The sequence below is a fragment of the Wyeomyia smithii genome, chromosome 1 (assembly GCF_029784165.1).
Source record: "Wyeomyia smithii strain HCP4-BCI-WySm-NY-G18 chromosome 1, ASM2978416v1, whole genome shotgun sequence".
Taxonomy (NCBI): domain Eukaryota; kingdom Metazoa; phylum Arthropoda; class Insecta; order Diptera; family Culicidae; genus Wyeomyia; species Wyeomyia smithii.
In genome coordinates this window covers 96,683,374-96,709,292 of record NC_073694.1, presented here as the reverse complement: position 1 = coordinate 96,709,292, position 25,919 = coordinate 96,683,374, and the positions used below count along the sequence as shown (strand labels likewise).

The 25,919-nt window shown below is 41.2% G+C and overlaps 1 protein-coding gene across 5 annotated transcripts in view; it reads right to left on the bottom strand.

Moving 5' to 3' along the window:
• Window positions 1–25,622, bottom strand: part of LOC129717857 (protein ILRUN) — a 255,173-nt gene extending 229,551 nt beyond the window's left edge. The window contains exons 1-3 of one of the 5 annotated variants that reach the window (XM_055668084.1): window positions 25,420–25,622; window positions 25,264–25,366; window positions 25,087–25,206 (exon numbers count right to left, since the gene is read on the bottom strand). In XM_055668084.1, the coding sequence (XP_055524059.1) occupies window positions 25,087–25,206; window positions 25,264–25,366; window positions 25,420–25,483 (287 nt within the window). In that variant the 5' untranslated portion in view covers window positions 25,484–25,622. The remainder of the gene's footprint in view (window positions 1–25,086; window positions 25,207–25,263; window positions 25,367–25,419) is intronic. The other 4 variants (XM_055668100.1, XM_055668093.1, XM_055668109.1 and 1 more) reach the window with 4 other exon arrangements.
• Between the last annotated feature and the right edge of the window lie 297 nt (window positions 25,623–25,919).

Genomic DNA, 25,919 nt, shown 5'->3' with positions numbered 1-25,919 from the left:
TCTTTTATTCTCTACAGCACCCTTTCTGGCACATATAAGTTACGAAATCTAAATATGTATAAAAACCCATGTAATTACCGATAATAGATCATCCTGACTTAAGAGCTCGACGCTTTCGGACCTAGTCCAATTGGCCCATCGACCACTCAAAAAGAGTCTGTTTATTGCGACCTGACTGGGTTTTCCCAGCCAGCCATCGCTAACTCAAGAAATCCAAATTAGGATGCAAATATCCTAAACAAATTTTTTCAATTTAGATCTGGTATAAAACAAAATTTACACCACCGGTGCAGCAGTGAATTTGAGTTTGTTCCAAAAAAATGGAACAAAACAACGATTTGGACCACCGCTGAAGATGCCCTAAGTGACGAAATCGAACTATGTTGCGTGTGAAGTAAGCTCATTACGAAGACGAACGAGGTATCCTTAATTTCAGTCACCGCGAATTTATACGAGAGGCGCGCGTCAACCATTCACCAGCCGATGAAACCAAATGTTTAAATATTTGTTTATGTCCAATCCCGAATACTCTCGAAAAAGCAAACACACTCCGAAAGATGCGATTTTTTGAGAGGTATACATTGTGTAGCTATCAAATCAATCACGATATTTATCAACCGAACTCGATTTGCGGGGGATGTTTTGGGATGAATTAATTATTTACTAATATTTATTCAGAATTTTTATTGTGTGTTCTGCCACAAACGGTGACATATCAACACTATTACATATATTTTAAGTTTTATTTCATTAAAATATTGTAATTGCTTCCGCAGTTAAGTGAATATAATTGTAGGAAAACTGTAAACTTACTTGTCAAGAAATAAAAAGGTATTTTAAATTAAACTTTAATCTAATCTTACACCTATCTTACTGACTATAAAGTGAGCTAATCGTTGTAATTGAGGATTGCAACGATTTTTGTCGGAACTTATCGATAATTTGGTTTGACATATTTTCTAATGTTTCCACAATAGTAAGCCTGTGTAGTTCATTCGTGCTAAACCAGCGAGGACGCTTCAATTTCAATTTCAGAAGTTTGTTCTGAATCCTTTGAAGCATTTTCTTTCTGGTTGTACAACAACTTGTCCAGATGGGGACAGCATATAACATTGCTGGTCTAAATATTTGTTTGTAAATTAACAGTTTATTCTTGAGACAAAGTCTAGAATTTCTGTTGATTAGAGGATACAAACATTTTATATATTTATTGCACTTTGTTTGGATATTCTCAATGTGCTCCTTGAAGGTAAGATTTACTTGCATCTTAAATTTATTTATTTATTTATTTACACAAAAAATCAACAGACTCTATCTGGCCCTAATGATTGTGTCTTAATATACTTAAAAAATTACGTCCAATCCTAGTGCGAGGGAGGTGATAGTGAAACCCGGTTGAGACACTGTTGAAAACACGTTGTAGTCCGATGAGAGCTCCGTTTGCCCCATAGTTTGTGCGACGAAAAAGGAACTCGTAGAAAAGGGATGTTTCGAACAATTCGGGAATTCACGTTTATGTCGATATTACCCAGAAGTACAGCACAGTCAGTTTGCGCCATGAGGGTGTCGGCAAATACCATAGCGCGCGAAAGATTCCGTCTTACTTGCAAAGAGTCGAGACCGATGAGCTGCGCCCGATTCTCGTAACTTGGCAACTGGTGAGGATCACTCCATGGTAGATGACGAGGAGCGAAACGAACAAATCTTCGTTGAATTGCCTCGATTCTATTAACACCATTGAGGTAATGAGGGTTCAACACTGCCGAACAGTATTCTAGCGTCGAACGGACTAATGAGCAATATAAGCTTTTTAAACAGGACACGTCTGTGAAATTCTTGGCCATTCTCATAATCAGTCCTAAATTTCGAAAAGCTTTAGCAACAGTGTAGTATATATGCTCCTTGAATGTGAGTTGACTATCGATCCAGACTCCCAAATCCTTCACGCATCCTTCTCGTTTAATTGGTACTGCACCCAAGTGATAGTTGAACATTATAGGCCGCTTTTTCCTGGTCAGCGAAATCACAGAACATTTATCAGAGTTCAAAGTCATCCTATTTATATCACACCATTTAGCAAAATTTTCAAATTCATGTTGTAAATTGAGAGCATCTGACTTCGGCATATATTTTCATGTCGTCAGCAGAAGATAACCTGGGACCGTTAAGTACGCAATTGACATCATTAAAGTACAAAAGGAAAATTAACGGCCCAAGATGACTACCTTGTGGAATTCCGGAAGCAGCATGAAATTTTTTCGATCGGTTGTCTCCGATTTTAACAGCGATGCGGCGGTCCGCAAGATATGACTGAAGCCAACGTAAAATATTGCCTCCAAAACCCATTCGGTCAAGTTTTGCAATAGCGATAGCCCTAAATCTTTAACTTGGTCAGACCAATTCAAGATTGCACCGTTCATCTTAAAAACATGATTATTGGTGGGTTTGAGAAAAGAAACTCCTGGTTTACGAGGAAAAATAATTAATTGTATTTTTGATGCATTGGGAGAAATCTTCCATTTCTGCGAGTACGAAGAAAATATATCTAGACTTTTTTGCAGCCTACTGCATATGACACGAAGGCTTTTTCCTTTTATGGAAATGCTTGTATCGTCACAAAACAGAGATTTCTCACATTCTGGTGTTAAATCAGGAAGATCAGAAGTAGAAATGTTATATAGGACTGGGCCCGAGATACAGTCATGGAGAAAAAAATAAATACACTTGCAGTGTTGGATAATTTTTCGTATTTGCGCACTGATTTTAATTGTTGTACGATGTTATGTTGCGTCTTTACGATCTGCAGACGCTCTTTTTTAAAGAGAAACGGAGAAATAACTGGAGAAATTTCTTTGTCGCTGATTCCAAAATTTTTTTGCGTGAGTTAGTGTTTTTAGAGTGGCGAAAAAAATAAATACACTATTGAAATTTATGTACAAAACAATTCAAATTAGCTTTATTTCTCTACATATCGTTAGCAAAGTGACCTTTTACGTTACAAAACTCACTTCCAATATTTTGTGGTTTGACCTGTGTTTTGTAAAACCATATTCAATCTTCGTGGTATGTTTACCACCCGGTTTTCACGAGTAGAATTGGACTAGCATTTCACGCTGCCTGTAAGACATTCCATAAGTCTGTTTTATTCTTTGGATGATGCTTTGAAACCTAGACATTCCCAATCATCCATAGAATTTCTAAAGGATTTATATTAGGAGTCTACGCTGGTCAAACTAATAATTTAATTTTTTCGTTTAAAAATCATCTTCGTGTTTTCAATACTGTATGTTTAGGATCGTTATACTGCATAGAGATCCAGCAAAGTGGCAGATCCAGCAAAGTGGCATGCATTCTTTGGATGATGCTTTGAAACCTAGACATTCCCAATCATCCATAGAATTTCTAAAGGATTTATATTAGGAGTCTACGCTGGTCAAACTAATAATTTAATTTTTTCGTTTAAAAATCATCTTCGTGTTTTCAATACTGTATGTTTAGGATCGTTATACTGCATAGAGATCCAGCAAAGTGGCATGTTTTCTTCGACATATGGAAGCAAAATCGACCACCTAGGTACACAGGAAACTTTATTCTACTTCAAAAGCGACACATTTTGGCAAGAACTGAATTTTCTAAAAAGTTTTTAGATTAGGGTGCAACTAAAGGGCACATCGTGTTTTGGTCGGATGAGTCGAAATTCAACCTTTTTGTTTCAAACGGTCAGCAGCTGATGAGAAGACCGGTCAAAACTGCCTTCAAAGCACAATTAACCACGAAAGTAGTAAAATTTGGAAGTGACCACAAAACGGTATAATACTGTTTTCTGATGCTGGTATGGAACCCATTGATTTTATAACATAAACTATGAATATCAACGACTGTGTAGATATTTTACGTAGCGCAATGCTTCCGTATGCCAAAGAAAACATGCTTCTTCGTTGGAGAGTAACGATCCTAAACATACAGCATTGAAAACAAGAAAATGATTTTCAAACGAAAATATAAAATTATTAGTTTGACCAGCGCAGACTTTTAATTTAAATCCTTTAGAAATTCTATGGAAGATTGGGAAAGTCTAGGTTGCAAAGCATCATCCAAAGAATAAAACAGACTTATGGAACGTCGGACAGGCAGTGTGAAATGCTAGTTCAGCTTCTACTCGTGAAAACCTGGTGGTAAGCATACCCGGAAGATTGAATATGGCTTTACAAAACAAAGGACAAGCCACGAAATTTTGAAAGTGAGTTTTGTAACGTTAAAGGTCACTTTGCTAACGATATGTAGAGAAATGAAGCTAATTTGGATTGTTTTGTATATATATTTCAATAGAGTATTTATTTTTGTTGCCACTTTAAAAACACTAACTCACGCACAAATTTTTCAGCATCACCGATAAAAAATAATCTTCAGTCATTTCTCCGTGCCTCTTTCAAAAAGAGTGTCTGCGGATCATAATGAAGTAACATAACATCATACAACAATCAAAATCAGTGCGCAAATACGAAAAATCATCCAACACAAAAAGTGTATTTATTATTTTCTCCATGACTGTACTTCCTTTAGGTACCCAGCTCCAACAGGCAATCTATCGGATTTACTATTTAAATAGTTAACCTGAAGAGTGCGGTCTGTCATGTAACTTTGTATTATTTTTGTGATGTCTAGTCTAGTCTAGTCTAGTCTACACTAACATAGCCAGTACTTGGAAGGATCCTGGAAAATGATATCCACCATTTAAAAAAAATGATTTCCATACATTTTTCTTGTCAACGGCCAGGCCTACTGTGTAGCGCAATATGATACAATATAATCTAAGAACGGGGAGAATCCGTAACAACCGATCCGTATGTAATAAGTAATATAATTCGTTGAAAGTGACAAAGCTAAGAAAGTACACTCCTTTGTTGACCAATTTCCTGGGATGGGTATTTCCTCCTCATGTTCGGTATTTCCCCCTCATGTTCGGGTTTTGAAACCAAGGATATAGCGCCTTTACTCGCTTTAACTGTTACGGTTGGAACTTGAGTACTAACTCTAGTCCTAGCATTTTAGCTTATGGTTATAGTGCCATTACTCGCTCTCTGAAAGGAATATGAATTAGGAAATAAATTTCAGTTCCATATATACTAAGAATTTGTCTATATCTCCTGTTTCTTAGCAAAATTAATGGCTCCCCTCTGACACTTCGCGTGCACTAACATGAGTCAACCCTCGCTTGTGAACGACCACTTGGAACGAACTCATCATCCAGGATTCCGTTCTTGTCGACGTTTAGCCTTGCCGGACCCAAACTGCCACTAAAATCGAAACCAAAAATGTTTTGACCTTAAACGCCCGCAGCGACAGCGGTGGCCATCCTTTTTGATTTATAAATTTTTCACTGATGTCACTGTCAATTTTTCCGTTGTGGCTTTTGTTCCAAAACAACTCGACTCCGATCCAGAAATACTACCAAACGCTAGTGGGGCTCTGAACTTTGTATCATTTTTGTGATGTGAAGAGGAAAACGGAAATTAGACATTTTAGCAATCAAACCATTATGATTTTTTTTTTCTTCATCTATAGTTTATTTGACACGGCACAAATACAATTCAATGTTTAACGGCGCCAATTATATCTGGTAGCTTACTTTCTAAAGTATCTTAATAACTAAAAGCAAATTTTTTATCCTCGCTGCCGACTACGAGCTGAAACTAAATCTAACTTAAAGCTAGAATATTTTGCATTAAAAGCACAGGTTTGCTGTTTGATGATTTTCATTGCCATAGGTAAGCAGCATATTAAATTTGTTCCGCTGCTGGGCCAAGATATTACGGACTGGCATATTGGGTTGTTTCCATCGGGCCTTGAGAGTATCGTGCGGGTCTGATTGATGTTTCCGGATCCGGGGTCTTAACGTGTTCTTGTCGTTTGGTTGGATGTAGGCGGAAGGGGATAGGACTAAACTGGGGCGTGGATGGATTTCAGGAAAACGTATATAAGGGACATGTAGGATAGGTCACGGCTCGCCAAGACATCACGAACAGGAACAGCCGGCTGCCTACCTTCGGCCTGCAGGGAAGCTATTAATCTAGACCTGGCGTCACGGTGTACATGGCATGACCAAACAACGTGCTCTATATCGTGATAACCTTCACCACAGGCACAGATACCACTTTCCCCGAGCCCAACACGACGGAGATGCGCGTCAAATCTTTAGTGATTGGACATAAGCCGGGACATCACGCAAATGAAATCCCGACCTACATCCAACCCCTTGAACCACGGGTTCGTCGACACCTTGGGGATGATGGAATGTAACCACCTTCCCAGTTCCCCCTTGGTCCAAGAATTTTGCCAACTGATGATCGTATTCTGACGTACAAATGCGAAAAATTCATTAAAGGCAATTGGTCTTTCATAAATATCACCGTTTGTTGCGCCCACCTTAGCCAAAGAGTCCGCTTTCTCATTACCCGGTATCGAGCAGTGAGAAGGGACCCACGCTAAGGTAATCTGAGTAGATTTTTCGGATAAAGCACTCAGATGTTCCCGTATTTTCCCCAGGAAATACGGAGAGTGCTTAACATCTTTCATCGATCGGAGAGCCTCAATGGAACTGAGACTGTCCGTAAAGATGAAATAATGGTCCGTGGGCATTTTTTCGATAATCCCTAGGGTGTACTGAATTGCAGCTAATTCTGCGACGTAAACAGAAGCAGGATTATCGAGCTTATGGGAGACGGTTAAATTGTTATTGAAGATACCGAAGCCAGTGGACCCATCAAGAAGTGATCCGTCAGTGTAGTACATATTGTCGCAGTTGATGTTTCGATATTTATTGGAAAAAAATTTAGGGATCTGCTGCACGCGTAAAAGATCCGGGATTCCACGAGTTTCTTCTATCATGGATGTATCGAAAAACACAGTAGAATCAGAAGTATTTGATAAGTCGACACGATTTGGAATATTCGAAGAAGGGTTAATATTTTGGGACATGTGATTGAAATACAATGTCATAAAACGGGTTTGAGAATTAAGTTCGTTAACCTTTCAAAATTTTCAATCACGGGACGGTTCAAGACCTCACATTTGATTAGAATAGGAGAAGACAGGCTCCAGAAGCGGTTTTTCAATGGTAGTACTCCAGCTAAGATCTCCAACTCATCGTATGGGTCGATTGCATGCAACCCAAGGCGATACGCAAACAACGATATTGTATTCGCTCCAGTTTGATCAAATGTGTGTTTGCTGCGGAGCGGAAGCAGAAACACCCGTACTCAATAACAGACAGTATCGTTGTTTGGTAAAGCCTTATAAGGTCTCCTGGGTGGGCTCCCCACCATTGTCCGGTTATTGTACGAAGAAAATTCACTCTTTGTTGACATTTTTTCATCAGATACCTCACGTGACAACCCCAGGTGCCTTTAGAGTCGAACCAGACACCAAGATATTTGTGTACCAAAACCTGAGAAATCGTTTTACCCGTTAATTGTGTTTGAAGCTGAGCAGGTTCATGCTTACTAGAAAAAACTACTATCTCAGTCTTCTCCGGAGAGAATTCGATACCTAGCTGTAAAGCCCAAGCAGACAAATTGTCCAAGGTATCTTGCAATGGTCCTTGCAAATCGGCAGCTTTGGCTCCTGTAACAGAGATTACACTGTCGTCTGCAAGTTGTCTTATCGTGCATGAATTTGCCAGACATTCGTCGATGTCATATACATAAAAGTTGTAAAGAAGGGGGCTTAAACATGAGCCCTGGGGAAGACCCATGTAGCTAATGCGAAAAGTTGCCAAATCGCCGTGCGTAAAATGCATGTGCTTTTCGGACAACAAATTGTGCAAAAAATTGTTCAAAATTGGAGAAAATCCTTGTCGGTGAAGTTTACCCGAAAGAATGTCAATAGAAACGGAATCAAAAGCCCCCTTAATGTCCAAGAACGCAGACGCCATTTGTTCTTTGCGAGCATACGCCAGCTGAATATCTGTTGAAAGCAACGCAAGACAATCATTCGTCCCTTTGGCGCGGCGGAAGCCAAATTGAGTATCTGATAGTAGACCATTTGATTCGACCCAATGGTCTAAACGACGGAGTATCATTTTTGAAGTAGAATACTTCTCTCAGGAAGTTCGGCTACATAGGGATGTGAAATGAAAATCTAAAACCGAAAAAAGTGAAAAATATGTCCAATTTCAAATGCTAATAAATCGGTTAGTATTCGATGGATTTCCTTCGTTATTGCAGCAATAGATTGGAAAATCTTCTAAGATTCTTCCCAAAATAAGATAATTGTAATATTATTATTCACACTATTGTACTATTGAAAATAGTCAAGCCTTGTCAAAACGAAAAATTCGACCTCTGATTGGTCGTTATATGCTTGCTTCCCAAGCACGGTCGACAGGATCATATACCTTACAATTGAAAACATGCTATTTGGCCTATATAAGTGCCTGTTTCAGCCGGAGCCGCTCATAATAGTTCTAGACAGTGACAACAGCAGTCGTCCTTCCTTAGCAGCAGCACTAGCCCTGTGGTTGGTCACCACGTCTCAGGAGCAGCGCGGTTTTTCTCAGCGTGTGTCGTCAGACAGCCATTATTCCCCCCGTGTTGGGGCAGCATGAAGATTGCCATCAGGAAATCCAATTTTGGAAATTAAAATGCCTTTTTCAAGGCAAATAAACAAGTCATTGAAAGTTAAACATTTTTGTCAACGCAAGCAAGCATTCTGTGTTGCATCCTAGCAATTTAAATCTGTCGCACCCGTCGAATTTACTGAATGTGAAATTGCTTCCACAGTGCATGTTGTCCGTGTATCTTAATTACCCCAATGTTAGGGCAGCTCAAAAGTTGTAATCAGCAACCGGTTTTGAACCGCAATGCGCTTTTGGAGTAGAATACTTCTCTCAGAAAGTTCGGCTACATAGGGATGTGAAATGAAAATCTAAAACCGAAAAAAGTGCGAAATATGTCCAATTTCAAATGCTAATAAATCGGTTAGTTTTCGATGGATTTCCTTCGTTATTGCAGCAATCGATTAGAAAATCTTCTAAGATTCCTACCAAATGCAGGAAATTGCAATTTTATTATTCGTACTATTGTACTATTGAAAACTCTTGTCAAAACACAAAATTCGACCTCTGATTGGTCGTTATACGATTGCTTTCCTATTATTTGGCCTATATAAGAGGCTTCATCAGATATTAAACAAAGATTTCATCAGATATTAAATTGAACAACTGAAATTTGAAGAACACAAATGAATATTTGAAGAGTTCATATTTTCTCGTTTTGCGCTATAATCCAAAGTTAATTATCTTCATCCACATGCATACTCTGACTACGTTTGCGTCGCTTAGTGGTTGGCTACGGTTATGCAGAACGCAAATGTCGGCGCTATGTGATTCGGCAAGACGAAATGTGTTGAAATGTATAGCTCTACTTCGTCGTAAAAAGAGCTGTACATTTCATCACGGTAAGGCTAATCGCATAGCGCCACCATTCGCGTTCTGCATAACCGTAGCTTTTGTTCCGTTCCCGTTTAATGATGTCGTATTAAATGTGCATATTGCAATTTGGCAGCACTTCAACTTCTCATTTGCGCAAAATTTTAAAAATATTCAATAAACTTCATTCAAAATATCAAACAAAGAGAAATCACAATACTGCCAATGAACGGTCAACGTTTATTTACTAGAAAAAATGACTGACACGCAAGTAACGGGGTTATCTTTCTTGCAAAAGTATTCTACTTCAACCTTGCGGTCGTGGCTTTGCATACAACCTTCCTGTGATTTTTCCATCAATTTCCGGATACAGGATAGCATTGCAATCGGCCTATAAGAGTTGTGATCAGAAGCTGGTTTCCCTGGTTTTTGGATGGCGATCACCTTCACTTGCCTCCAATCCTGCGGTACAATGTTTTGCTCCAGGAACTTATTGAACATGTTCAACAAGCGCCTCTTGGCATTGCCGGGTAGATTCTTCAACAAGTTGAATTTGATTCTATCTAACCCAGGCGCGTTATTGTTACAGGACAGGAGGGCAACTGAAAATTCTGCCATCGTAAAAGGTGATTCTATCGCGTCGTGACCCGGAGACGTATCGCGAACAAAGTTTTGCGCAGGAACAGAGTCCGGACATACTTTCCTGCCAAAATCAAATATCCACCGACTTGAAGACTCCTCACTTTCGTTGACCGTTACGCGATTCCGCATTCTTCGGGCTGTTCCAAAGAGTGCTCATCGATGTCTCCCTCGACGTCTCGTTCACGAACCGACGCCAATATCCGCGTTTCTTTGCTTTAGCCAGGCTTTTAAGCTTGGTATTAAGCTCCGAATACCGTATATAGTCGTCGGGTATACCTCCCTTCTGGAAGGCCAAAAACGCGTCGGATCTTTGCGTGTAGACATCGGAGCACTCTTGGTCCCACCACGGAGTGGGAGGCCGTTCTTTGATCGTTACGCCGGGATATTTCTTCGTTTGGGCTTGCAACGCGGCGTCGAGAATCAAGCCCGCGAGGAGGTTGTATTCTTCAAGTAGTGGGTGATGTTGAATCGACTCGACCGCTTTTGAAATCATTTCCTCGTATAACTTCCAATCGACATTCCGTGTGAGGTCATACGGAATGTCAATTGGTCGCATGCGAGTTGACCCGTTTGTAATTGAAATAAGAATAGGCAGATGGTCGCTACCGTGAGGATCGAGGATTACCTTCCATGTGCAATCCAACCGTAGCGACGTCGAACATAAGGATAGATCCAAAGCGCTTGGGCGCGCTGGAGGTTTCGGGATACGTGTCATTTCACCGTTGTTTAAAATAGTCATGTCGAAGTCATCGCAAAGGTTATAGATTAAAGAGGAGCGGTTATCATTGTAAGGGGAACCCCAAGCCACACCATGAGAGTTGAAGTCTCCCAAAATCAAACGTGGCGAGGGAAGAAGTTCTATTAAATCAAAGAGCAGCCGTTGCCCAACCTGTGCTCTGGGAGGAATATATATTGAGGCAATACAAAGCTCTTTACCTTGTATTGTCATTTGACATGCGACAACTTCGATGCCTGGAATCGAGGGGAGGTTAATACGATAGAAAGAATAGCACTTTTTAATCCCTAAAAGTACTCCTCCATATGGGGTGTCTCGATCAAGGCGAATAATATTAAAATCATGGAAGTTGAGATCAATATTTGAAATAAGCCAAGTTTCACAAAGGGAAAATGCATCGCATTTGTTTTTATTTATCAAAACTTTAAACGAATCAATTTTTGGTAAAATACTTCTGCAATTCCACTGCAAGACAGAGATAGAATCCTTCATATACGCAGTTGAATTAGGCATCGAAGGATACAATCGCTGCAAGGAGGGGCCATTGGGCAGTCAACTGCTTCAAAAATGATCTAACTGTTGGGAGGAATGCTGTAAGAAAAATTTTAATTGGATCGGGTACATTGAAATTTTCAAAAATCCAGTCCACAATGTCAGAAAATTTCACTAATCCAGAGTTTGTTTCATCAACTGGATGTGCAAAAGGAACAACTGGGGTTTTAGATGTTCCTGGCAGTGCTGGGAACTCCTTCTGGGACTTTAAATTTGCAAGCCCAGGAGGAGTTTGCTTCGGTTTTTCCGCAGCACTGTTTGGTTTGTTCGTACTTTTCATTACACTTTGGGAAATCTTAGGACCTTTACGGGGAAGTTTAGGAGAAGAAACATTTTTCCTCTTCCTAGACTCCCCAAGATTGGCATAAGATGTTCCCGCTGATGAATCGTCAGAATCGGTTTCATCAGAGGACAACAGATCAAAGGGGTTCGATGTTATGGTAGAAGTGGTCACGGTCTTCTTCAGCATCTCAGCATAAGAACGCTTTGAACGCTCCTTAAGTGACCGCTTGATTTTATCTCTGCGCTGCATGTACACCGGGCATGTGGAGAGCTCATGCTGGTTTTCCCCACAGTGAATACATTTTTCAGCATTAACACTGCAAGAATCTTCCGCATGAGTCTCCCCACACTTGCTACATCGTGCCTTATTGCAGAGTAGGCGGCTGTGTGGCCTAACTGCTTGCAATTGGTGCAATTCATAACACGGGGTACATACAATCGCACAGGCAGACGAACCCGGTCGATCGAGACGTGGCTAGGGAGTGCAGATCCGGCAAACGTAACGCGAAACAAGTCTGACGAAGTGTAAACTTTTTTACCGCCGACGAGAGACATGGACCGCAATTGCTTACAATCCAAAATCTTCGCCTGTGTTTCGGTATTTTTGAAGCAACCAATTGCGCTTTTTAGGATACACTCGACGGACAGACTCGAATCGGTTATGACACCGTCGATCTCCACGTCTCGTGCGGGTATGTAAACGCGATACTCGCGTGTGAAGAGCTCAGAGCAAGCGATAGCATTGGCCTGTGTCAGATCACTGACCACGACACGGAGCTTGTTAGGTCGGACCTTGGAAATTTCGGTCACGGCCTTGTACCCCTTCGTCAGGTCTTTAGAAATTTGCAGTATGTTTAATCGCTTTGAATTCACTCCTGCCTTTGGACGAAAATAAACAGTATAGCTGCCCTGTTGAGATCCGTCCGGGTAAAGCCTGGGGTGAGGGGGGACTGGAGAATGAACAGGGGAGGGGATAACAGAAGGGTCAGGGTCAGGGGGCTCGGGGATGGTGGCACGGGAGGCGAGGGATCTATATCCATCGCGCTAAATGTAGTGCACTAGCGCACTAGCGCCGACAAGAACACGTACCTATTTACTTCTTCCTTCCAGCAGTGGTTGTCCGATCGTTCGAAGCTGCACCCAAAGCAGCCAGCAGCACCAGTACAGCAGCACCAATACAGCCACCAGCAGTGAGCCGGGTGTGAGATCACTCTGCACAGCGACACGACTCGACTGTCAAATGATGGCCTTGAATTAGAAAGATCTATTCACTGTGCACAGATCAAAACGGCAGCTGGTATTTTACACCAATACAGCCAAAGTTGCGAGCCGGGTACAGAACGTACCGACACAACTCACAATCTAGTTGGCCTTTAGCGCGAATAATACACTCTTTTGTTTGGCTATTCGTACACACGGACCGGATTGTAATTGAACGACCACTTTGCACGTCCGTTTCTGTCGAGTGTTCGACGCGGAATGAAACCATTATGATGATGATGATGATGATGATGATGGTCCCGCCACATACTTTTACAAAGGATTGAGGTGGACGATTTATCTATAGATAATTAATGTAGTCACATTTTAATCAGTTATACAAAACCAACAAAAAACGAACTGATTTTACCTCCAGATATAAACTTCTTCAAAAACTGTATACTTGTTCCATAGAGCACACGCCTATGACTGGGTGTTCACAGGTGAATACGAAGAAGTTGGAAACCACGGTCCATCCTATTCCCACACGGTCACCGTAGAAGATGTGTACGATGCTGTTAAGCGATTTTGGCGCATTGAAGAAGTCTCTGACCAAGAAGCCAAATCTACCGAAGCAGAAGAATGTGAGAAACATTTCCTCTCCACCCACAAACGTACAAAGGAAGGGCGATTTGTGGTGCAGCTTCCCTTAAAAGAAAATGCCAACCAGCTGAGCGATTGCTGATCACTGGCTTTGAACGTTTCTACTTACTCGAGCAACGTTTCGCTCGAGATCCGTGTCTGCATGAACAGTATGTGGATTTCATCAGGGAGTATGAACGTTTGGGTCACTGCAAGCAAATAGATGAACGTAAAGATCCTCCAAACATGCTAAAGTGCTACCTACCACACCACGCTGTCATCCGTCCAGACAGCTCTTCAACGAAGTGTCGAGTAATTTTCAATGCTTCCCCCAAACCGTCCAAGAGTGAGGTCTCTCTCAACGATGTGCTCAAGGTAGGTGGTAATGTCCAATCCGATATTTTCGACATTGTCTTGAGATTTCGTAAACCGAAGTTTGCATTCACGGCTGACATAAGCAAAATGTATTGGCAAATCCTGGTTGACTCGATGCATTTGGCCCTCCAAAGAATTTTCTGGAGGGAAAGCCCGGACAAATCAATGAAAGTCTACGAATGAAACCACCGTGACATACGGTACGGCGAGTGCACCCTTTCTTGCAAGTCGGTGTCTTAAGCAGTTACTTGAGATGGAAAGAATATCCTTTGGGAGCAGCGACAGTGATTGAAGACTTTTACGTGGATGATGTGTTGTCCGGAGATGATACATTGGAAGGCGCAATTGAGCGACAAGGGCAGGTGAAGAAACTGCTCGACACGGCGGGACTTCCCATTCACAAATGGTGTTCGAACTCCGAGCAGCTGTAAGAGCACATTCCAGAAGAAGAGCGTGAAGAAATGAAAAACTTAGAAGAACAAGGTGTCAATGAATGGATTAAGGAGCTTGGTATTTTATGGGATCCTCAATGTGATCACTTTCTATTTTCGATAAAATCTTCCAATATTGATGTTGAGTATGAATCCAACACAAAGCGTTCGATTTTATCTGAAGTTGCCAAGCTGTGCGATCCTCTTGGATTCCTTTCGCCAGTGATTGTTCTAGCTAAGTTGCTTATGCACCAACTGTGGAAAAGCAAGATGAATTGGGACGAACCAGTTGAAAAAGCAATAAGTGCGCAGTGGATGCTGATTAAGACTCTTGTTATTACCAGCGTTGCCAGGTATCCAGATTTAGCTGGATTATCCAGATTTTTGAACATGTATCCAGGTAGACAGCTTTGATGTCCAATTATCCAGATTTTTCATGGATGATCCAGATTTTATTTTCTCTGTTCCGCAAAAAGGTCATCACTTCAATTTTGGCGCGAAATTTTGCAGTTTTGTCACCTCAAATTATGCGTACCCCAAGACTTTTATCCGAAAAATTAATCTTTCATCCCACGAAATGACTGCCAGATTTTTATTTTGCCTTTCCCAGATTTAAAAAAAATGACCTGGCAACGCTGGTTATTACTAACCAAGTCCGCATTCCGAGGCATGTGCTGACTGACAAAGCCGGCTATGAGCTTCATGGTTTTGCTGAAGCTTCCATGGCCGCTTACGGCGCTTGCATCTACATTCGAAGTGTGCTTCAAGACGACTCTGCCAAGCTACAACTGGTCTGTAGCAAATCGAAGGTGGCTCCTTTAAAACAATCGACGATTCCCAGATTGAAATTGTGTGCAGCACGTTTGCTATCACATTTGGTGCAGAAGGTGATCTGTGCCCTGAAGATGCGGTTCAAGCGTGTGGTGCTCTGGTCGGACAGTCAAATTGTGCTGGCCTGGATGCACAAATCTCCCGATCAGCTCCAAGTGTTTGTGAGAAACCGTATCATTGGAATCCGATGTGTAACAAAGGAATATGAATGGATGTATGTGCGCTCTGAATTCAACCCTGCAGATATCGTGTCGCGTGGACAGATGCCAAGTCGGTATGCTTGTGTATAGGCGGTACGTAGATGATTGCTTTTGCATCGCACGGGAGGATCATGTTGACCAAATTTTGGCAACATTCAATGATTTCCATGACAGGCTCCAATTTACCGTGGAAAGGGAGAAAGTGGTCGGCTTAAATTCCTTGACATGATGTTGACCAGAAGAAATGGAACTGTGGAGAAGAGCTGGTTACCGAAACAGTAAAAAGGGCGATATCTGGACTTTAACTCCGAAAGCCCATTTACGCATAAACGCAACACGGCAGTGGCTCTTGTGGACAGAGCAATCCAACTGACTGATGCGGAAAATCGTCCACAGGCGATCCAAAAGGTCAAAAACATAATGAAATGCAATAACTATCCTGAGTGGTTCATCCAAAACGTTCTGAAACAAAGGGTACATAAACACTACAACGGACTTCAAAATGATGGTGAAAAAGAGGAGACCAAATACGTTACTACGCCGTATGTTTCATGTTTGAGTGAAAAACTTCAAAAAACGCTCAAAAAGAATGGGCTGACATTAGCCGTCAAACCAAAAAATAAATTAAAAAACATTATTTACAGCAAACTGAAGGATACCATTCCACCAGGGCAACAGAAAAATGTGTACTCTATTCCCTGTGGAACTGGAGATGGAAAAATGTATGTTGAGCAGACGAGCAGAAAGTTGGACACGAGAATAGGAGAGCAGAAAAATGACATCAAACGCAAAGACAACCGAACCGGCCTGACACAAGATACGCTATGTGATGGACATGTGTTTGATTTCGACAAAGTGACAATCCTAGAGCGTATTGTTGACCAGGAAAGCAGAATCACAGCAGACATTCCATCATCAAATTGGTTGGCGAACGCAACGCGGTGAACCTCCAGCGTGAGTGCGGAACGTTCAACACCAACTACAATGCGCTTGTGGTAAAGCTACGGCAGGGTACAAACAACGGACGGTGGAGAGGAAACAAATGCGACGATCGACACAGCATCACAGCACACCCGCCAGACAGTGATACCTGATCGTGCGGCGCTGAAAGAAGTGACAAAAAGCTACGGCGATAGAAGTGTGAGTTGTGAGAGGGAAAAAAAGTGATTGTTATGACATAATGTTTAATGTATTTTTCAAATGTGTTTTTTTAATATTTGTTTTTTTGTTTTTTTTTAAATAAAAATGCAGGCGTCAGAAGATGGCTGAAGCGTGACAGTAGGCCGAAACGTCACGCAAAATAATAATGGTTTTGTAATTGTTCACCGAAAAACATCAATTAACTTGATACATAAATAGTAACGGTGATTATTTCAACAAATATGCCAAGTGAGTTGGTCAAGAATAAGCTATAGTGGTACGGGCCAGATTTCTTGAGTTCCGCCCAATTTGAACAAGTGGTTGTAGAAGAAATTACTGACGAAGAACTTCCTGAACTGAGATCTGTTGCAGCTGTAGTTCTACCTGCAACTGGAGAAGATGAGTTAAAGGTATTTTCCAAGTATAGTTCATTCAGAAAGTTACAACGTGTGATTGTGCGTTCATTCAGATTGTTACAACGTGTGAACTACGCCGGCCCTTTCCTCATCAAAGAAAGTATACGGAAGGCAGCATTAGTGAAAGAATATGTGGCAGTGTTTGTCTGCATGGTCACAAGAGCCGTGCACCTGGAGCTGGTGTCCGACATGACGACCAGTGCATTCCTTGCTGCGCTTCAAAGGTTCGTGAGTCGTCGTGGCATCATTCATCAATTGCACTCGGATAATGGGACGAACTTCCGAGGTGCCAATCATGAACTGAACCGCCTTCATCGAATGTTTATCAAGGAACAGGAGACCAACGAAATTGGAAAACCAGCCAAGCCAAAAGGGTCGAATGGCATTTCATTCCGCCGGATGCTTCTGAGTTCGCTGGTCTTTGGGAGGCCGCTGTAAAGAGTACGGAAACCCACTTGAAACGCATTGTAGGAAACACGACGTTGAATTTTGAGCAATTGGCTACTGTATTAGCGGAAATAGAAACGATCCTTAACTCACGTCCGCTATTCGTCAGTACTACGGATCCCGGCGGTCCAGAAGTCATCACTCCCGCTCATTATTTCATCGGTCGTCCGCTCACTGCCATCCCTGAACCGTCCTACGAAAATGTCCGAGCAGGTTGTTTGGATAAATGGCAGCATCTACAAAAGCTGAGAGAAGATTTTTGGAAGGCTTGGAAATGGGACTACCTGAGTAGCTTGCAGCCTAGGAAGAAAAATCAAAGACTTATACCCAACGTCAAACCTGGCATGATCGTCTTGGTGCAGGACAAAAATCTTCCCCCATTGCAGTGTAAGTTTGGAGTGATTACCGAGACCTACTCTGGGGTTGATGGCTTGGTGAGAGCAGTAGACGTCTACAGCGAAAAAACGACGTTCCGTCGACCGATCACAAAGTTGTCAATTTTGCCGATAGATGACAACCAGGCCTACTTCGATTCATGTCCAATTTAAAAATTAGTATTTTAAAGCGGCGGTGTATGTTCCGTTCCGAAAGATGTTACGCTAAATTTGAACATTACATTTCGCAATAAGATTGAGAGCCATTTTGGCTTCTCCCATTCTCCCGTTCTCATTATATACAACTTATGTACTGCTGCAAACTCGAGAAAGGTACAGTCCGTTCAGTAATGCGAGTTTTTGCCGTTCACTAGTTTCTCTATAGAACGATCAGAATGTATTGAGATTTCGGCGCGTATAGAAGCACCTTGATATGTGTAAAATAGACTTAGTTCAGAAAAATGTGATTTGTTTAATCTTTTCCCAGCAACACAGTCCAAAGTTTTAAGTGTTATAGAACGGATGTCGTAACGTGAAAACGGCTTTTAAGAAGACGGAGTTTCCAGCGGATAGTCCGAACTATTCTAGCTCTTGTCTCCACTCGGCTGGCGGAGTGCTCTCTGAAGGCAAAGCACCCAGTGGGGACCCTATTCCTCTAGCATTGTTTTGTTTCCCGACACAAGGTGTGACAGTCCAATTTGCTCGTTCCCCCGGACGGAACAAACTGTATTTTTAATTATTCAGTTCAATGATATTTGTATGTACACACTTTTCTTTTAACTGATAACAAATGTGAAATGTAATTGGCTCCGTAAAACATTAATTTGTATTGTGCCGTGTCAAATAAATGTTGTGTGAACAAAAAAAAAAGTGAAATGTTGTTTTTAAAAGACAATGAAATATATATACTTAGGATGGGACTCGCATGCCTTTATTTTCAATATGGGACAGGCAAGGTTTGGTGATTTTCTATTATTTTTCAGAACAAACTTTCAAATTTCATCAAGACATACGGAAATATGAACAAAATTAGATACATTGACAACATAAACTCAAACTTGCCTAAAAGTCATATGAGAATCTTATGCTTTCATGGGCAGTATAGTTAATTTCTATTTTATTTCTTATTTCATTTTTATTGCATAGTTATAATGTAAGTAGATTTAAACATATGTATGGTAAATATACAAGCAAAATAATATCATAAATGCAAAAAAAAATATTCACATTTTCAAAGAGAGCAGGTTGCAGCGGGGGAGCTCTTTTGTCAAGGCCTGCTTCTGTTCCAATTGATTCATAACTCGCACGCTTTCAGACGAGGGTAACAAATGTCGGTCGGATAGGCACTGTTGGCGTTTGAGTATGAATCAATCAGCAAATAAATTGAAACATATAGTGAAAACTAATGAAAGGTTTGATTGGCTCACCTTGTGACAGCTAGTCTTTTTAATACCTCATTCCGTTGCGGTGTGTGTTGTAGTTTTTGTAGATGTCGTCTTGTTGGTTTGTTGTAGAGTATTGTTTGGTCATCTGTTGACCTGGGTGGATAAGATGTTGGTTCTGAAATTGATTTGTTGCTGGGCGTTGTTGTTTAGTCATCTGTTGACCTGGGTGGATAAGTTGTTGGTTCATCCACGTATGTGGGTGTGTTTTGTTCCTCATCCTCTCCAAGCATTATTTGATCATCATCGCTAAATCCCTCGAAGTCCGAAAGAATCAAATCCTTGCTTTCGTTCGTAAACAACTTCAGAGGTTCTCATGGGTTCAGTATCATCACGGCAAAGGTTGTGGAGTCCTAATACCATCTCCTCTTCCATTCTGCGCAGAGAGTTTCTATTTCGCTTAATTAATGTGCTGCCTTACATCGAATATGTTACCACCGGAGTAATTAGGCAATGGTACAATTTCTTGACAACGCTCCACGTGTTGGGGTGTATTTTCAGGAACGAACAGGCTTTCTTTACTCGCTCCGCCGTTGTAGCGCCTCTCGTGAGGCTGCTGGTTATATAGGCGCCCAAATATCTCAGTGTAGTAACTACTGATAGCGTATATTTTCCAAACGTGGCTGTAGTGTCGTTATTGATGTTGCTTATATATCTGGGGTCTCGGAAGAGTACTTAGGTCTGTTTTGTGTTTATTTCTAAGCTTACTGATGCTAACAGTGGCTCTAAAATGCTGATTAGCCTCTCCACTTCGTCCGCGTTTTCGCATATAAACAGGAGATCATCCGCATATCCGAGAATGCACGGTAAAACGACTAAACGACTTGATCCATAGGCCAGCCTGATTTTCGGAATGAATTCGTTGACCGACTGGAGTACATGATGCAGCATTAAGATGAACAGTTGTGGGCTAAGCGGGCATCCTTGTTTTACTCCTTTCAATTTCCTAATTGATTGAGTTCGCTGACCGAACCATTGCACCGAAGTGGTTTCTTTCAAACAGGCTTCTATAATGCGGTTTATCAGTGCCTTCGAGACAACCATCTCGGTCAGGATGGTTGCTGCTTTCGAGACGTCTAGCTTATAGAAAGCCTGTTTCAGGTCTAGCGAGACAATAACCGTTTGCTGTTCTTTTCGCCATCTCTCATCCAAAATGCGACGGAGCACAAATATCTGGTCTGCTGCACTTCGTTTTTGTTGGAAAGCCATTTGGTACTCGGGTAGTGGGCCCACCTGTTCCGCAAGCCGTTCGAGAAGAAGCCTCGCATAGATTTTGTACGCTGTTGAGCAGAGTGTGATGCATCTGTAATCCTCCGTGGTTTTTGGATTTTGAATTTTAGGATTCGGTACTTGGACAGTTTCTGTCCATTCTTCGGGAACCCGCTTAGCTCTGAAGACTTCGACCATTAGCTCTGTGAGCTTTTGGAGCAGTTCTTCTGATCCATATTTGAAGAATTCGTTGTGCCAGTTATCCTGGCCTGGAGCGCTGTTGTTTTTTGTTTGCCAAATGATTGACTTGATTTCTTCCAATGTTGGTTCCGGACCTGCTTCACGACCATCATCTTCGGATACGGGTTTGGTGCTGTTCTCGGCGTTGGGAGTTGCCAATTCTTTCAGTTTATGGTCCCACTGTTGTATGTTGATGTATCTCCTATTCTTTGATTCGTTACTTCGTTTGTGCTGTTTTATGAACCTGAACGTTTTGGTCATTTTGGCCAGGGGGTTCTCCTCTTCCATTTCTAACAAGAATTGGTTTACTTTCTCCGAGAAGTGAGCCTCGTACGCTCTCTTTTTATCGATTCTGGCTTGTCTGGCAATTTCGTTCAGGATGGGTTTTTTTTCTGTCTGACAAACGTCTTTGTTGGGCTAGAAAGTAACGTTTGCAAGCTTCAACTCTCCGTGGGGTGAGTGGCGACGCTTGTTTTATAAACGTTTCTTTTGCTGCTGAGATGACGGTAGATTCTATTTTATGCCATGCGTTTTCTATATCAATAGCCTGCGGGGATGGCTCTTCATCTGTCAGTTTTGCGTTCACTCTTTCTTGGAACCGTGTTCGGGTCTCCTCATCTTTTAGGGCTCCCATATCGAATCTCGGTCTTTCCGGGGGATTTTCTGACTGACTTCGAGATTTGACTGCTCATGAGGGGGTTTCCTCTTCTCAAGGTGCATGAAATAATTTTGTGATCACTTATGAGTTCTGGATAGAAATATGCTCTGATATTGGGAACCCGCATAAAGGACATGTTTGTCATAAGTCCGTGATCTAGCTGGGATTCACTTTTTCCATTTGTCCAGGTGGTTTTTACTGACGGTGATGTGCTAAATGTCAGATAGTTTTTCAGTCGGATTCCATATTTCAGCGCCCATCCATTTGGGTTGCATTGATCGTGTAGCAGATTGTTCCCAATTAGTGCTTTATCGTCGTCGGCCAAGTCGTTTTTCCCAATTCTTGCATTCAAATCGCCCATTATGATTATGCGTTCCCAGTAAATTCGCGTAGCTTGAGCGAGTATGTTTTCAGAGTACTGAATTCTTCATTTTCAGCCTGTGTTCCGCTTCTGGCATATGATGATACAATGATCACATTTTCGCCGGATATCTCGCACATGTACGAGCACGAATTGCTGCTTATTCTTCGGAATTTGTTCGTGTCGCTAATGTGTTTAGCTACTACGATTGCCGTTCCTCCACGCTGCCTGTCTCGGAAGTGTCCTTCTGTGTTAACATTGAACCAGATATAGTTTTTGTCTCTATTGTGCCAGACGGGTTTCCTGCAATGCTATTATCGTATAGCGATTGTTAGCGAATTGATCATCCATTGCATTCCGTTTCGCTTCGTCCGAGCATCCTCTTGCATTTCAGCTTGCGATAGTGAATATGTCTCTGTTTTGGGTGAATCGCGTGGATTCTTGAGACTCCATTCTCGATCCTAAAGTTAATTGTGACATGTTCGCACCTGCGTTTTTTTGAACTTCAGTAATGTGTGAGCTCGGAGGATTAAGTCCTTGATTGTTGGAGCTGTTTCTGTTCTGGTTGCAGTTAGAGGTAAGTTTTTGCAGAACGCTATCATAGTGGTTCCTAGACAGGGTTCTCCTGCTCCTGATCCCCGTTTTATACGCTATTCTCAGTAGTCCGTATGCTCTGTAGGTGTTGCCAAACGCTATAATGGGACCGTCTTCATGGTAGATCTCATTTTTTTTCTGAAGATTTCTACTGCCGCTGCTATGGTTTCTTCTCTGCCCCATTCATTAGTCTTAGCAAGGCGTTTAAGGAACTTCGCAATCCTTACTTCCGAAGTTGCACCCAAGTGTGTCATTTCTTCCGTAGTAACTGCTAAGGACTCCCTGAAGTTTGCCATGTGGTTCGTTATATGCTCCACAACCGCTCTCCGTAGTTCCATGATTTTCATTAGGTGTTCTTGTGTACCTATTTGCGTGTTATATGCTTGTAGCACAGGCGCTGAGAACAAGCAATGTCCGTCTCCGATTGTCTTTTTAACTAAGATCACTCCGCCGTTATATCTCATGTGCTCCATTTCGTATTCTCGTAGCTTTCGTAATCTCAGAGACAATTGCCGTGGGAGAAAGAAAGATAAATAAAATAATTAATATGATGTTACAAGCGGTAATGTTTTCAAGACGTGGCCATTCAGTATTGTTCGTCGGATGCCAGAGCATCATCAGGTGATCCTTGCAAGCGCCACAATTCATTCTGGCACTTTAGAACTGCATGTGATGACTCGTGTGCCCGGTCTTCTATACTAAATCATGCGTGTTCAAGCCAAGTCGATGAACCCCACGACTCATTTAGTTGACTCTGTGGTTCCCCGGCTCGGCCACATACCGCACGACATTTCATATAGACAGGTTACAAGAATCCATGACAGAGGGTCATCACTGCCGAGCGGCTTGTCTATCGTTTGTCCTGTAGACTTGTCCAGAGAATGAATATTTTAGGTTCAAAGTTTCAGAATTATTATTATGTAGCGAGAATGCAGCTTGACAGAGTGTCGAAGTATCGTATGCAACCCGCTTTTTAACAATGTAACCAGGGATATCTATGATATTGCTTCTAATGCTCGTCAGTGGCGACCCACTGTCATCGCTTACTCACACTTGACATCTACCTCGACAAAGTTGGTAGTTTTTGATAATAACGGTCTCAGGAGCACCGTGCTTGAAAATTATCAAGCCGTGTCAAATAAATTTATCAATTTATAAAACAAAATTGCAAAAGCTTCATTCTGACCTTGATGGTAATGATAAATTATAAGTCAGAAAAAAAGACCACATGGTCACTTCATTAACCCCCTCCCCCCCATCCCCTTCGTGAAAAGACCACGTGGTTTAAGAACGGCCCCAATGACCTGTGTGCATAAAACCCTTTCCGAACAAGACCACACAATTGTGTAGGTAAAAAATGGATGGATGGATGGATGGATGGATGGGTGATTGGAGCTGCGGGCGAAAATTGATTTAGCGCCCCCCGCTAATGATTGTTAAGTTTATATTATGAGCATTTTTTATGGAAAAACGTTAAGTCAAAGGTTTATAAGTGCTAACAGAATCAGTTTCGGTGGCAGACGATGCTCTCACTAAGTGGAATTGAACCGACAAGTCAATTCACAGCGGATGAAATATTTGAATTTGTTCGGCAAAACTCTAAAAACAACCTTTGTGTAAAAATCCGTTTAATGTTAAACGTTGCTAAGGAAGCAGTTGGTACGATTACGGAAGAAGGAAGAAATCTCCATGCGAGCTCATTGCGTTGCATTTAATAATCCTGTCCAGCAATACCAGACCGCAGTGCTATGATTCCGGGTGACGTCATTTAATAATCTAGAGAAGGAGAACGGTCAAACTGCGGTTGTTAATCGAAGAGAGACCTAACTTGATTGGCGCGGGACTCGTCGGAGATAGGAAGAAGCAGTAATTAACCGGTAAGTGTGATCGTTTTGGCAAAGTCGATGAATTGTCGTGCGAAAAAAACTAGAAGGAAATGCTATAGCAGCAGTCGATGAAAAGACAGTGGCGTTCATGGTGAAGCGTGGCCAGAAAAAAACAAAAACCGGGAAGATCCAGTTTGCCTAGACACAGGATGTAGTGATCATCTCGTGAAGGATGCAAATCATTTTCGGTCTATGCATTATCGATGTGGCCACTGGCCAAGAATGCCGTGATACTGGTCGGAAAGAATGGAGTAATTTGAAGTATGTCTAACAGAGAAGTATCTTCGGGAAAACTTGCTCTTCGTCAAGAAGCTCTTAAATACAACACAAGATGATATTGAGCTGATCGGTGTAGCGTACCCACGGGATAAATAAATTGAAGTTACGCTAATTTTAAGTATACTGCAAAATAACGAAATTTTTGGCAAAGTTCTTTTAAATACTCCTGTAACTTGTATGATAATTTAAACCGCGTTGTAAAGTAAAAAGATAGACTTGCACTTGTCTCGGGAAGAGAAGAACTTAAGACAGCATCAATCTACGCCCTGAGCAATTGGTATGTATTTGTAAATGGTTTTTTGTCGTGTCTCTACAAATTCAGCAAATTAGTGATTATTGTTTCTAAGGCGAGAGATATTACGATGCTCAAGAATTAACAAAATCGCTCGTTAATTGGCGATTTTGTGGAATGGTGTCCACCACTGATAGTTAGATTTGTTACCGGGATATTTTCTTACAATTAACTGAATGTCTGCATTTATGTGCGGTGTCAAATAAATGTTGTGTAAACAAAAAAAAGTCTAAATTTTTGCACTTGGACTGTTTTCACATGTTTAGTTAGATTTATTGAGCTACATGCAAACGCAGTACATGGTGCAAGTTGCTAATGAACCATTGATGTTGCAGATACATTCTAGCAGGATATTTTTTATGATAAAATTTTAGCGCATTAACTAGTGTTATCCTGGGAGTGTTATCCTTTTTTCAACGTAAAAACTTACTGTGTATTAGGTGTCACCTTTTCATCTTTTCCAATCGTGAGGTCACTAATAATTTTCACAGAAGGTAATCTCGAAAAAAACATGAAGTCGAAATAACATCCTACTGCTGCTTGTAAATTCCTGAAAGAGAGCGAATTATTCTGTACTCTTTTTCATGTGTATTCAATTTCACCATACCAATTACTCATATCCAAAAAAAAAGCAGCTGTAGAATAATTTAGATTTTCACCTAAAGTCTGGAACTGCTTAATTAAATCATCCTTATCAGTCGTGACCATAGCTAGAAATAATTCAGTTTAGGTTTTGATATTCGATCTATTCCATTTAACTCACAACTGAACTGTGTTAGAAAGTTTTGTTCGATATCGTCCGTTATCTGCTCGAGACTATCTTCCATTTTCAATACTCGTTTATTTTGAATTCACACGTACTTAAAATGTATTTACGTACGTGATAATCAAAATGTATAGAAGTTTTTATCTAAATATTGTAACAGATTTATGTCACCGAGACATGCGTACACGGAAAACAAAATCTACCCAACCGGAGGGTACAAACTACCTGAAATGATGTAAACCTTAGGGCATCTTCAGCGGTGATCCAAATCGTTGTTTTGATCTATTTTTTTGGAACAAACTCAAATTCACTGCTATATCGGTGGTGTGAATTTTTTTTTATACCAGATCTAAATTGAAGAAATTTGAAACTGGTAATACGTTTTGGTCTATTTTTGTCACTTTTTGGAACAAGAAATAGATCGTTCTAAAACCCTTTGTACGCTTCCAACAGGTGGGTAAAATGTCATATTTTAATTGAATACCTCAATTTTAGCA